Source organism: Festucalex cinctus, chromosome 6 (genome assembly GCF_051991245.1).
Source record: "Festucalex cinctus isolate MCC-2025b chromosome 6, RoL_Fcin_1.0, whole genome shotgun sequence".
NCBI lineage: Eukaryota > Metazoa > Chordata > Actinopteri > Syngnathiformes > Syngnathidae > Festucalex > Festucalex cinctus.
In genome coordinates, this window is record NC_135416.1 from 8,716,640 (window position 1) to 8,731,185 (window position 14,546).

General features: G+C 40.5%; 1 protein-coding gene across 7 annotated transcripts in view; it reads right to left on the reverse strand.

Annotated features, from left to right (window-relative positions):
- The window catches only part of pkn1a (protein kinase N1a), a 45,661-nt gene that overhangs the window by 5,579 nt on the left and 25,536 nt on the right, over nucleotides 1-14,546 (reverse strand). For 5 of the 7 annotated variants that reach the window (XM_077523167.1, XM_077523169.1, XM_077523166.1 and 2 more), the window contains 13 exons: nucleotides 11,488-11,682; nucleotides 9,810-9,915; nucleotides 9,578-9,726; nucleotides 9,107-9,227; nucleotides 7,334-7,479; nucleotides 6,098-6,311; nucleotides 5,835-6,029; nucleotides 4,541-4,650; nucleotides 4,187-4,330; nucleotides 3,430-3,505; nucleotides 2,234-2,369; nucleotides 1,956-2,040; nucleotides 62-141 (listed from right to left, as the gene is read on the reverse strand). In XM_077523167.1, coding sequence (XP_077379293.1) covers nucleotides 62-141; nucleotides 1,956-2,040; nucleotides 2,234-2,369; nucleotides 3,430-3,505; nucleotides 4,187-4,330; nucleotides 4,541-4,650; nucleotides 5,835-6,029; nucleotides 6,098-6,311; nucleotides 7,334-7,479; nucleotides 9,107-9,227; nucleotides 9,578-9,726; nucleotides 9,810-9,915; nucleotides 11,488-11,682 — 1,757 coding nt within the window. Of the gene's footprint in view, nucleotides 1-61; nucleotides 142-1,955; nucleotides 2,041-2,233; nucleotides 2,370-3,429; nucleotides 3,506-4,186; nucleotides 4,331-4,540; nucleotides 4,651-5,834; nucleotides 6,030-6,097; nucleotides 6,312-7,333; nucleotides 7,480-9,106; nucleotides 9,228-9,577; nucleotides 9,727-9,809; nucleotides 9,916-11,487; nucleotides 11,683-12,743; nucleotides 13,169-14,546 lie in introns of those variants that run through there. The other 2 variants (XM_077523163.1, XM_077523164.1) reach the window with 2 other exon arrangements.

Below are 14,546 nucleotides of genomic sequence, written 5' to 3' on the forward strand. Positions count from 1 at the left end.
AGTACACGGAAGCAACCAGTCGGCGTGTGACATATTTTATAAACGGCATGCAAGCGCGTACCTGCTGACAGACGGGGTTCGGACATGGCACTCGGGGGTGAGGTCTGGGGGGGTAAAGGGCTCGATGATTGGCGGCCGGTCCTGGCAGGGAACGCGAGAGGAATGAAGGAGAAGAAGACAAGGAAACACGATGTTGTGGCGCGCGACATACAAACATGGACTGCTGAGGCAATTTTTCGGGGCATTGGGTTGTTGTTTGGCAAAAATGTGTTGTCATAGCTCATCTTTCATCTACCATTCACACAATATAATGAATAGTCTTCTAACATGCGTGTTTTTGGGATGGGGGATAACCCACACAAGCATGCAAAATCCACACAAGAGGACCCGAGCTGAGATTTGAATCTTGAATCTAGAGCTTGAGGCAAACATGCTAACCATTGGTAAACCGGACTGCCCAGTAACAGCTGATTTCAATCAAAATAATGGGTGTTATTATTTATTTTTATATTAAATAACGTGTATACTTAATCAATGATTCACTAACAAAGCTCATATAAAACTGTTGTTGCTAATTCTGTCCAGTGGAGGTCGCACTGACACTACATGATATTTCAACGGCAACATGGAACCTTTTTGTGTTTTGTTCATGCACTGCCACGACATAAAAATAATTACATTTTTATGTGTACATTTACAAGGCAAGGACATAAATGCATCCTCCTTCTGTATAGTTTCAAACAGTTTAGGTTGTCCAGATTTCAAGGGGGAAGTGGAAATTTCGGGAAGATTTAAAATGATTTCCAAATCTTAACAAGCTTTTATGTAAAAGGTACATACATAGATTCACTGTGAGCTGTAAAAGTTGCACATTTGTAAATGAAAAACTTATTCAAATTACAGTGCACTCACTTTCATTGAGAAATTTCAGATTGCTCAAATGATTTGCATTAAGTTAATGAATATGAATATTTTCTGAGTGTATTTGTAATTCTTTGCACCAACACAAATCTCCGCATATATGAGTACACCCCCTTCAAAAAAATTAAAGTTTTTATTCAATATCTCAATGCACATAAGAACAATTTCCAAAATTTTTTGACAAAATGTTTTCTGTATAATATGCGCTTAATTCAAAACATGAAAGTTAGTTTGATAATAGAATGCAAAGATTAAAAAAAATCTTGAGTTTAATGCAAAAAATAATGCATACCATAACAATGACTACATCTAATATTTTCTATGACCTCCATGACCTTTTATGGATAGCAACATGTCAGCTTGGCCTGCAATGAACAAGTTGTCAAGTCTTTTTCTCGGGGTCTACTTATTTGTGCAAAATATTCATTAACAAATTTATTAAGAAAACTACTTTTGTGTGCACCAATTAACAAATCTTGTTTGCAATCAAGAGCCCACATTTGTGGGACTATTTTGTAGTATATTATCCCATAAAAAAAAAAAAAAATCTTGATTCTGAAAGGAACAAACCTGTTGGGGTGTACTCATCTATGCTAAGTGAGCACTGTATATAGCGCTTACACATTCAATGAGAAAAATTTGAAATTCGTTATTAGTGATTATTTCGAGCTTAGGCCAAGAATATGTACATTGATTCACTTGATTGAAAATTGTTATGAATGTAGCCTCTAAACTAAAATGAATTTGACATCCCTTGACACAGTGAACGCGATGGCGTTGTCGTCCTATAGACAGCAAACCAGTTGAGTGTTTAATAACAATGCCTCTGCTGGTGACAGCCAGTTGGTGCACTTTAATAAGTCAATTGCACACATTAAATGGGGATGTGAATTTGATGAATCAAACAAATTGTGGATTATGAGCTGTGTAAATAAGACCTCATGCTGAACAGATTTTACTGATCCCATATTATTATTATGACTCAAATGATTAGACTGACGCAGATCCCCCCTCTGTCTGTCTGTCTGCCTCACCGGTGTGTGCACATCCGCATCTCGCTTGCAATCGCCCCTTATCGGCGAGTCGCTATCCAGACTTAGCTTCTCCACGGAGATCTCCCTGAGAGCGCCCGCAGAGAGCAACACGCAGGAGACGCACAAATGAGCAGAGAGAAGACAAACACAAGTGGAAGGTTAGACATGGGCGGGAGGGGCGGATGCTTCCAACAAATAGAGGAAAAAAGGTTGGAATGGTTGCTGATGGGTATTGTGGAAGATGAGTGGCAGCCGCGTGCCAGTGCTGCACGTCTCACCCAGAATTGAGCGTCAGGTTGTGTGCGCTGGGACTGTAAGTTCCCGAGTTGTTAACGGTGGGAATGGCGTTGCGGAGAAGCCTCACCCACGTCCCGATGTCGACGTTCATTTGGCGAGCTCGGAGGAACGCCTTGCCTGGAAATTGAAATGAAACACGCACCCGACCACATAAAATACAGATGTGTTTCAGTTTGGGGTATAAAATTGAGAAATGGACTTGATGATGTGTTGGGGTTTAAGAAAAAAATAAAACGTAAATTCATGCTTATAGTGCCATTGATAAAATGTAAATGATAAAAATCATTGGACTGTCTAGGATAGGCAACAATAAGCCTGGTGCTTCAGCCCATTCCTTTTTCGGTTATGAACTCATTTGCTCCCAAAAAAGTATAAATACATTTTTTTGTAAATGTTCTGAGTGTCCCAAAGATGTATTTATACGTTTTTTGTTTTTGTTTTTTTGTTTTTTAATGCTAGAGCATTCAGAAGGCTTTGATGCAGCCTATCAACTGCAAAGAACGGTTGCAGAAATGGTAGTTATTACACAAACGGCCAGCAGGTGGCAGCAGAGCAAAGGAGATCAACCAGGGCCATGTTCAAAAAAAGCTCAATTATTCACAATTCTAAATGGTTTTGTGAAAAATGATTAAACTTAGCTATATTCAAATGCTAATTGCTGCAAAACAGAAACAGATAGAAATATACTTTTTTTCTAATGAAAGAAGAGACTAATATTTCTTTTGATTTGTTGACATGTTTTTATAGCAATAGAACACAATATTCTGTGGGCCTTACAAAATCAGTCAAAATCTAGTAAAACAGGAGAGAGAACGGGATTGCTTCTGTGAAAATGGCTGGGAGCAAATGAGTTGAATTGATTTGTTCAAAAGCATGTCTCTTCCAATAATCAAAACTTGAAATTATCACCTTCCAAAAAAAATGGTAGAATCTTGAATACAACTTGCATTGGACGTCTTTCCATCATGCAAGTGTACCTAATGAAGTGTCCACTGAGGCATTTGACGTCTGCCACATTAATAAATACTGTAAATGAAAATTAGTAACCACTAGAGGTTGCCATTAGCTAAATTAAATAAACTACTGCATGATGAGTGCTTATCTGTCATCGCCCATCTACAGGACAGCAAACAATTCAATTCAAAGAGATACCAGATTAGACAAAAGATGTTATCACCTTGCTGCTTGGAGAAGATTTTCTTCTGCCTTTGTAGGCGAGGGACTCGCTCAATAACTGGGTTGAAGAATGTCACCTGGAAAGCAAGTACAATGATAAACGCAGGTTTATGTGACTCATGCAGTATTTGTATACGTATGTGTGCATCTGGCTTTCGTTTTAGTGAAAAAAACAAAAAGTTGGAACCAACATATAGTAATGTTTGCTAGTGCCTCTCATAGCAGCGTGAAAAGCCTAGCGGGATATATTTATTTTCACTTACAGGGACTTTAAAAGGGGAGTCAACCTTAAACATTTTTTGACAATAATGTTATATGTAACCTCACTAGTCTAAATATGACATTCTGATTAATATTACATTTGTGGAATACGAGTTATGCAGCAAAATCCAGCGATATTTATCCATCTCAGGGGGCGGCCATTTTCCCACTTGCCACTTGTCGACAAAAGATGATATCACAGTTACTCAGGGCGCAGACAAAACCCAATCACAGCTCACCTGTTTTCTGAAGCTGAGCTGTGATTGGTTGTTACCTGAGCAACTGTGATGTCATTTTCACTCAACAGCAAGTGGCAAAATGGCGGCCTTCTGACATTGATAAAAACTGCTGGTTTATGCTGCTTAACTCATATTCCACAATATTAACCTAAATACCATATTTACACTAGTGGGGCTGCATTAGAACATATTATTGTCAGGAAATTTTTTAGGGGTTTACTTCATCTTTAATTTGAATGCATCATGTACAAGCTGTACCTCGGCTAACAGCAAGCCTTGAGGTTCCAGCTCAAGCTGAACTGTGTGCTTCTGGTTGTCCAGGAACTCTTCCAGCTTCAGGTACTTCACAGCACACAGTGAGCGGTAGTCCTTCCAGTACACAGCAATCTCCATCTCCCTTGACTATATATGCAAAGAAATCGCATACAGTTTTTGCTTGAAGATAACTATGGCTGTTGTAAAGTTAATATAAATGCTAAAGGACAAGGTATATTTTTAATGAATTAAATACCATCAAGTAAAACAAACAAAAAAATCCATATTGATTGGGGCCTAATAACAAGTATGTTAAGCTACAATATGCATAAATATGAATACTTTTGTGTGACTGACCCTTTCCAGCTCCACAGTGAATGTTTGGTCCCACGCCTGCTCCCCGACAGTCTTCCAAGCTGTCTGACCCACCACTGTGTTATCCAGCTTGAGTACGGCGCTCACCTCGGCTGCGCAGCAGATTTAGTACACAGGTGACGTGAGTACATATGATGCCGACAATCACCGCATAAGTATTAGTACATCTCACATATTCTGCCTATTTTATTATTTGGTCAGTTGATTCATGCTATTGAGGTTCGCAGACTTGAAATGTCACCCCCCCCCCAAAAAAAACAAAAAAACAAAACAGATAGACTACTAATTGCTAACAACTTAATGTCAATTTGATGGATGTATTGCCCCTCTTTTTACGTAAAGACGTCACACATTAAAACACATTTTAAGATAGTCCATGGCTATTTAAAAATATATGTTAAGTAGTTATTTTGGATATGTGCAGAATACTAAAAATGAATGATGAAAGTGTCTGTGGAAAGAAAAGGTTTTGAGTAACCTCTAATGTGAGAACACTGGCAACCTAAAGTGAGGATTTCCTGTCTCACAATCATAAACCGGAAATTAAAATTGCCTGGCTGCAACGTCTGGTTTTAGTGAACTTGATATATTATGAACAGCTTCAGTGGTAATGTGCAGGGACAGACGTTTACCATTTTTCATGTTACAGAGGTACCTTGACAATGATTTTTTATTTTTTTTAAACTTGTAGTGGTTTTGGGGTACTGGAACAGATTAATCGAATTTGAATTAATTTCAATAAGATCCAAGAATAGCGTTTGCAATGAGCTTGGTCATGGAACCTATTAAACTATTAATTCAAGCCTAGACACAATGTGTCATAAGAGCCTATCAGGGTTAATGTGATAAATAATTTGTTTAAAAATGGCAATGTTTTGTAATTGCAAATATGTCTTTGTTTATCTAGCTATGACAGAGACGTATAGTGACAGGTAGAACAATTACCATCAACGTTTTTACAAAAGATGTGAGAAGGTACTTATTTATTTGTATTTATTTATTTTTCTAAAAAAAATAAATAAATACCGTAAATAAAAATAAAAAAAGATGGGAGAAGGTATTCGTACAATTGAATAAGTCATGGCCTCCTCTGAGTATATCAGTTTTGTGATCAATTAGACATCGAGTATGTCAATTTTCAGAATAAATTGACACAAGATCATCATTATTTTGGTACTATTCAGATATTCTAATGTAAAATGGATGTCTTGTCTTAATAAAGGTCATCGGGAAACACTTCGCATCGAGACTTCGCACAAACTGTTATCATACGTACACGAGAGCTCCTCTGTCTTGCTCGGCGTCTTCCCGCTGACTGAACCAGTCCGGCCGTAGAGCCCCTTGTTCCCCCTCATGAAGGATCGTGTATCTCCGGGGCTGTAACAGGGCAACATGACAGCAGTCCCCTTATTGCGCCCAGGGACCACCTCCAACAACCCTACGCAGCCCAGCAGCTGCACCTGCAAAGTACCTGAGCACACAGTCGAACCCGTTTTAAAGATCCTGCTACTGGTCAGATTGAGTTTCTACTCTTTTTACCAGTTAGAGGCGAGGGCTTGTTGAGGGTGCTGTACTGGTTGTGTACGTAGGGGGCGCCGTGGCGAGAGCTGAAGGCCGGAGAGGAGGACAGCACCATCTCCTCTTTGATGACGTTGGCCTTGGGGTGGTCCTCAGGCAGCTCGGCCAGACGGTGGTCCAGAGAATCCCTGAGCAGGTCCAAGCGCTGAGAGGCCTCGCTCAGCCGAGACTGTGCCTGTGCACACAGGAAACGCAAGGCATGTTGGGTGTATTTTATGAAAAGTGACTTTTTTACTTTTTAGTTGGAGTTTACTGTGAAACTGAAGACACAGTAGAAATACTTACACACATTGTGTGTTTTAATACAACACACACTTCTGTAAATATCGCCAGTTTATTGCTAGTAGTCTATTGAGAACTCCATTGACAGGCTAGCATAAATTAGCATTCGATGTTACATGAGGTATTTACTTTTGAATAATGAATACATACAGCGTACAGACAGGTAATATGACAATATTCACGGGCATATAAACTTCCTAAACTGTAAAAATCAAGTTATATTATCATATTTAAAGTGTCATTTTCTTCCTCTACTCTCTAATCTTAATTTCAGTGTTTCACCATGCAAGCACCGCACCACACTGCCCCTAAGAGGCCAAGGTGTGTACAACAGGAACACCAAGTATTTATTTGAATTTATTGTTTTTTGTATTGTCTATTATTTTAATAGATTATTATTTCACTTGTTGCTTATTTTGTATTTTTTTATTGTATATTTAAAGTTCACTTTTGGTAGTTAAATAAATAAGTTTTTAAATCAATGAATGAATGACTGAAGGTGTATCAATCTTAATTTCAAATTTTCAATCGCAATGAAAATAATCGTGACTCTATTTTTTTTTTCCCATAATTGCCCAACCCAACAGGAGACTGGAGGCAGCAAGAAAAAAAAAGCAGTGGGGAATGTGGAGTATAACATTGTAATTTTTTACTATTTCTAGAGGGGTAATTATGCTCAAATAGCAAAAATATACTAGGCTCGTGATTACCAACCACTGTGCTGCAGTACATGAGGGAAATTATTACAATTTCCCTAATTGGTAAAAGAAAAAAAAGAAAAAGAAAAAGAAAAAGGGAAAAAAAATTGAACCGTAATCAATGTAACCTACGCAATAGCCAGACTTGCATTACATTTACCTTTTTGACCATGAATATAACAGTCTGCTTTAGGCCATGTAAAAATATGAATCTTACCTCCGAAAGGGCTTTCTTGTCCTGAACCTTACTGGCGCCCAGAAGCCGAAGCACGTTTTTGGCCCCCTCAGCAACAGCGTGTTCCACCCTGTAGTGATGCCTCAGCTCCTCGATGCGCAGCTCCACCCCACACATGTCGTGGTTACCTGCAGTAACATCAGAGACATCACGTTAAACTTACAATCCAACCCGAGAGAGCAGCACCCTGGTTTGCTTGTTCTGTAACAATTTTAACGAGAAGCACCCACCCAGGGGCATGCTAAGTGATAACATCTATAATAAGTGTCACAGATTAAGCACACAGAAGAGAAAAAACAAAACAGAGCAGAGCCTGGAGGCTTGTTTGCAATCTGTTAACTGCACATTTGGCATTCACATATTTCAATCAATAATTAACGTATCGCTCTTGGAAGCCAGACTTTAACATTACACATCCAAGTAGTAGATGTGGCCTCTCAGAGTGGGCAACGCGTCCCAGTGGGGTGGACTATGAAGAGGATAAGAGAAACACAACCCCCCCCCCAAAAAAAAGACTTTGGCCAGCTGTTGTACATGAATAAGAATAGTATTAAAAATCTCTGATTTGTGAGCGGTTGAAAATACTGTAGGGAAAACGTGAGGGGGGCACGAGGGTTAATATGAGCGGTGGGAGTGGAGGTGGCTTATGGGTGCTGCATCTCCTAATAAGGTGTTCTGCCTTGAGCATGGACTCCGCTAGATGACCCCTCCAGGGGGTGTGGTGCCTGGAGACTGTCTGTGTACACAAGACACACAACCCACTCCCCTGTGTGCGTGCGTGCGCATGTGTGTGTGTGTATGCTTTAAATGAACCAGAATAACTTAAGACCGTCTATGTGGGAGCACAGCGCGGAAGAAAAATGGGCCCGCTGACGTCAGAAGGCTCATGATTCTGGATAACTACATCATATTAAGAGAGAGAAAATCTGTTTGTTCACGGGGCATGAAAGAAAATTTCAGATTCTCCACATGATGGAGAGGATGTTACATAATAAATTGCATTAAGCAATAATATGTCATTTCCCCTTTGAATTAACATTTATTTAGATTCTACACTGGCTTGTATTAAGGAAAGGAGCTTCTCTGAATTCCCTTATTCACGTTACGTCTGTAGGGGGTGCACTGGAGCAAAAAACTGAAAAGAGCCAACAATATGGACAAAAGTATTGGGTCACTTGCCTCAATCTTAATGCATTTTTTTTTTAAAGAATGCCTTTTTCAGTTCCAACAGACCATAAAGGAACACTTGGATGAGCATGATCGGGAAGAAGCCCATCAAACACCTTTCGGATGAACTAAAACAGAGATTGTGAGGCACAAGGACCCCCTCTCAGGTCTAACGTCGCTTCATAACTCCCAACATCTTGTAGAAAAGTTTTGACAGAAGAATTAGAGCTCATTTAAATGCAATAGAAAGGTTATCCATTCCTGTAGGTCATCCTAGGTCAACTGCCACCTCAGAGTCATTAATTGTGCCAATTTCATCCCATTAGCGGGCCGCAGCACTCATTGCCTGACACAAAGTCAGTCACTTGGCCTGAAATGGCATTGATCCCTCCCATCAGGGGACATCAAGTAAAAAAAAACTCTGAACTAGCTACATCGAACATATGTTAGCGTACATCCTCTGTACCCCTAATAGGATCTTCTTCGTCCTATCTCTCGACAAGGTTTTATGCTAGTCGCTTGAAACACTTTTGTGTACGCCTATTAGCTACCAAATGAGCATCCTTGGCAGAGGTAACCTGCACCTACCCTGTGTATCGTCATTGTGCTCGGTGGCCTGCACGGCTTTGCGGATTTGCATGCGGATGATGTCAATTTTGGTTTTACTGTCCTGCAGCATCTGCTGGGCCGTCTGCAGCATCTTCTTGTCCTGACGGCACAAACAGGAAGGTCAAACTTCGGCAGACCTTGACATTAAATATTTCGTGCTCTAGTCAGTGAAACTGAGATTACAAATTCAGGGTAACAATGTGGCGGGAGTGTGAGTAATCCAGAGGAGAGAGGATAGCGATTCAATGCATTGTCTGATTACTATTCCAGTGTTTGAGTCAGCAGGTTGCAAGGTTGTGAACCATGAAGGTGAACTTCAGTATGAACCGTTTGGAGGAGGTGCTATAGTTTCTGTTGCGGCTAATTTGTGGGAGAGAGGCTGAAAACAATGATTTCTGCGTGCCTACATCCACATTACACAATGATTGAACAATATTTAGTATTACGTACCTTGGTGGATCCATTGGCGTAGATGGGGATCATGTTCTCGACTCCTTGCTTGACTTTGAGCTCAATGTTGAGCTGCCTTTCCAGGGCAGCGATGCGCTCCTTGTGTGCTGACGTTCTGCTCTCCGCCCCAGGAGACTGAGGACATTCATCTGGGACAAGAGAAAGGTCGGAGATGATGCAAGACAGGAACAAAAGTGACTCAGCGTGGAGCGTATTCACGCAAGCAGCCTACCTTTATTCTCATCTCCTCCTTTCACCACAATGTGAGCATCCAGTTCTTGGAGATGGGCGTGAAGTTTATCGAGCCTGCGACTGGAGCATCTCAGCTGGCTGTCCACCTGTAGGATTCAACCAAGACCTGTTAGAGAGTTTCAGTTGTTATGTCACAACTCACTTGAAACAAATTGTGTTAAGGGAAATGCCTGGACTCACAGGGTGGGAATCTGTTTCTCAATCTGGACTACACACAGTTTTCATTCCAGCAGTGGTAATTACCACATTTCCTCAGTGCTTGTACCTCAAATAGACTCGATGTCACAAATAGAACGCACGTCATTCTCTAAATTTGTGTTTGGCGACGTGTCTGCAGCCTACACCGCAGATCCGCACACTAATTTGATGTGTAATTTGACGGCTTGGTGTTGAAGTGCTGTCTCCAAGAGTGAAAATACAAGCCATGCTTTTCCTGTCTTTAAGCGGGCAAGGGCTAGGGTTTGGGTTAGCCTAATCCGCTAACCCTAACCCTTGCATTTATTTTTTTAATTATTGTGAAGATTCTCTCATTTATTTACAACTTTAAAGGAACACAAGACTGATGAAAAACTAACCAGCTATTCTGTGAAATGGATAATTTCAACTCTTCCCTGAAAAAAATGCCAATTTATGTTGAGCAATTATGGTTTTATCGCACTTTTTATGAGTATTTTTGCGTTAAGTATTGTATCTGGCATTTTGGACAGTCACGTAATCATCGTGACGTATCGCGTGTGTAAAATACACATTGAATGACATGGAATGAATGGCAAAAAGAGACTCATGAGGAATTATCGCGTCCCACGGCGGACATCAAAGGTGGAATTACGCCTTACAAAAAAGAAGCACTTCTTCAAAAGCAGTACAGCCACGGAGGACACTGAAAGCAGGATAAAACTGGCAGATCCAGCCGCCAGCGAGTCAAAGTGGAAGGTAAACAAACATCCGGGTGACTTTCACCTTCCGGTTACGCACGGGATACGTCATCACGATCACATGATGAGGAACATGGCATTCCTCACAATACGTTCAAATTCGTATATTTAATCGGTTTAAGATAAAATTCAGGGAATAAGATGCCAGAGATATATGCTTAATCCAATACTGAAAAATGATTAATAAGTGTTGTATCGCTTTAAGTTATATAGTTCATAAATTTATAACTTTGTTTATTTTCCATTATTCTCTTTTTCTTCATTTGCTTCTCTTTTTTTTCCAATCTTACTGATATATTATTAAATATAATAACTTATTGTACATTATCATATAAGTTCGTGGGAGTAGGACTAGATAATTCTTGTACTTCTTCCTACTCCCTTTGAACATGTCAATTATGACTATTAATAATTATTTTCCTTTTTATTTTTATTTTGTTTCTCCCACTTTTATTTTATATTTTGTATTGCGTTTATATGTTCAATAAAACCAAACCAAACCAATAATTCACAAGCTGTATTCCAAGGGGACTTTAACTGTTTTCCTGCCGCACTCCTGAAATAAACAAAAATAAGCTTCTTCTCTTGAGTTGCAAATGATAACATCTGGTTCGGTAAATTGTATAAAATAAGACATTATTTTTAACAAATTCTTCTGTATTCCACACAAAAAGTAAGAATTTCCTTGGAGATGACTTTTGGGCTGATGGTGAGAGATCTGACCTGTTGAGCGTTCCTCTTGTCCGTGGTGGCCCTGCGCAGGTTCTCGGCTCCTTCTTTAATCTTCAACTCCTTGCGAATCTCCCGGCGAATCAACTCGCGCTGTTCGTCCAGGAGCTGCTGCACGCTAGAGTCAGAGAAGTCCGAGTTCTGGTCCAGACCCAGTTGCTCCAGTACCGACAGCCCGCCCGGGTCACTCTGGAGGGAAGGAGAGTAGAAATGTAAATGAGGGTACGAACATAAAATAAAACAAGATGACATTTTGCTCCCACTTTGGTAAAGTGAGCTGCTGGTGGTTGTCAGAAGAGGAAAAGATGGTGGGCAGGATACAGCGATGTGTAATGGAAGGAAGGAGATGGAGAGATAATGATGGGGATCTTAGAGAAAAGATTACAAATGAAAAGTCAAGAGAAAAGGAATGCAGATAAATAGAACCACTCAGTCGGCGTTGAAAGCCATAATATCAATTAAATAGTGGTGTTTTTTTGCTCCTGGACTATTACCATTGTGGTATTTTTTTTTTCCCTGACAAGGACTTGTATAGTGCTTTCTACACTTATATTCGCTATCGCAATTTGTCAACCAAGCGGTGCCGTTCTGTCCGGTACGCAACACCCTGATTTGGTATTCATCGTGTATAGGTAACTCTACAGGACAACTGATAATAAAAAAAGACACAAATATAAAGAAAACTCATAATATTCCCACTGTATGACCTGAAAAGTAATGAGTCTCTGTTGACCAGTCAACAAACTGCTGCACCTCTAGCTATAATCATACCCATAAATAGACATGTGGAGTTAAAGAGATAACCATTATAGAAGGAAACACTGTATTCTAAAAACTAACAAACATTGTCTACTAGGTGTGTACAAGCATGTCCCAACTCTTAATAGTTACATCAGCACTGATGCTAGTGGTAATACACCATTAGAGGTAGCCTTGCTGGTGATCGGGCATGTAAATTAAAGATGTGATTCATTTCCATCAATATTATTTGGAACTGCTTTCTATGTCAATATGATCGTAAAGAATCAGATCACATCTTTCTCGAGCTACGACCGTCTTGTGAAAAATGTCACAAAACAATCCCTGTGAACAAGTAACGCTTGTTCATGTTCAAAGTCCCAACTGGACCGTGTCTGCTCCTAGCCAGACACTCCATCAGGAACACTCCGAGCGTTAATTACAGCGAGTCCTAACACTATTTGCCATTACAGGAACACACAAAGCAAACAAACAAGCTGACAAAACATCACCTCCGAGCTGTCCTCATCATCCTCGTCGCCATGCCAACACATAGTTTGCTCAGGTTTGATGATCCGAAAACCACAGAAGAACACAACCCTCCTTCGGTGCCCTCCTGAGCCCAAATGTGAACAAAATGCGGCTTGTTTGGAGGTGGGGAAACCCGATAAAAAGAGATAAAGAGAGGGAGAGTTAAGTGAGAGGGGAGGGGTCACGGCTCCTGAAGAGGATATCCGTCCCAACACCAAGCGGCTCAGGCCTTTCCTGTTTCCTCTGCAAACTTCGCCGCCACTGTCAGCTGAGAGAGAGAAAAGGGTGACAGACACTCTATACATCAAGAACATTTCCTCCCTGTCCAAGGTTTCGTAAATCATTTTGGAGTCCATCGCACTGAGGTCGTGGTATGTCAACACTTGCATCTGAAATCTGTCCATATCGAGCATCCTTTTTTTTTGTTTTTTGTTATTTTGTTCCTTTGATAAAATCTTGAGGTTAGAAACAAGGGAAGGATGTGTTTTCCAAGTATTGGATCAAAGCCAGAGAGTAAAGTTGGGATGAACGTTTTCTGCCGCCTTCACATTTAGAAACCCTTGTAGAAGGTCAGATTCATAGACAGCCACAGTGGATAGAGTTGAGTAGTTTACGCCATTTTATCTAACATCTTAGGCCATGTCCACCCAAGTACAGATCATCTGAGATTGATCGGCAATGTGACTGACTGGTAGTAATCCGTCGAAATCAGATGTGACTGAGTTGACTGGCAACTAATCCAAGGTGTAGTCCTCCCAAGTCCGCAGGCATCAGGAGCAACTGTGGGTTCAGAATCTTGCTCAAGGACACTTCAACATGATGACAAACCCACGACCTCTGGTTTGGGAGACAACCACTCGACCACTGAGCCATGCCACTCCCTACTTGTTTGTATGTTTAGCATACATGTATTTACTATGTGCATGTCAGACTATGTGTACAGTAACTGTAAGCTAATTTGCCATAAGGCTTAGACAAAATTCAAACAAGAATTCAGAAAAAACGCAGCTCGGCATCAGTGTCACATTTTTGTTGTGCTCATTGAGTTTTTGTGTTTTAGTCACAACAGTATCAATGATACTAAAGCGCGAAATAAAAAGCAGTCCATTTACCATTGAGAAGACCAGAAAGGAATTCTAACAACATAAAGAAGTTACAATATTCAGTTAAGGCTCAATACATGTTTTGTTTTTTTTACTTTTATTAATGGATGGATGGTGGTTGAGTGGTTAGCACAATGCCTCCCAGTACTGAGGACTCAGGTTCGAGTCCAGGCGCCGGCCTTCGGAGTTTGCATGTTCTCCCCGTGCCTGCGTGGGTCTTCTCCGGGTACTCCGGTCTCCTCCCACATTCCAAAGACATGCATGGCAGGTTAATTGGGTACTCCGAATTGTCCCTAGGTCTGCTTGGGAGTGTGGATGGTTGTTCGTCTCTGTGTGCACCGCGATTGGCTGGCAACCAGTTCAGGGTGTACCCCGCCTACTGCCCATAGCCAGCTGGGATAGGCTCCAGCACCCCGCGTGACTCTTGTGAATAAACGGTCAGCAAAATGGATGGATGGATAATATCTTACTTGTATAACTAATTTCAATGGAACAAAACAAAAAACAGGTGGAGGCAGCAGTTCCACAAATGGAACAACATGAGGTACACCTGCATGATGTAACAACATCAAGAAATTGTTTGACAAAACAAATAAATAGCTAGCTCAAAATTTTCAAAATATACTTTAACTTTACAAGCAATGGAAAGAAGACATGTCAGCTCCTTTACCCTCAGGTTGT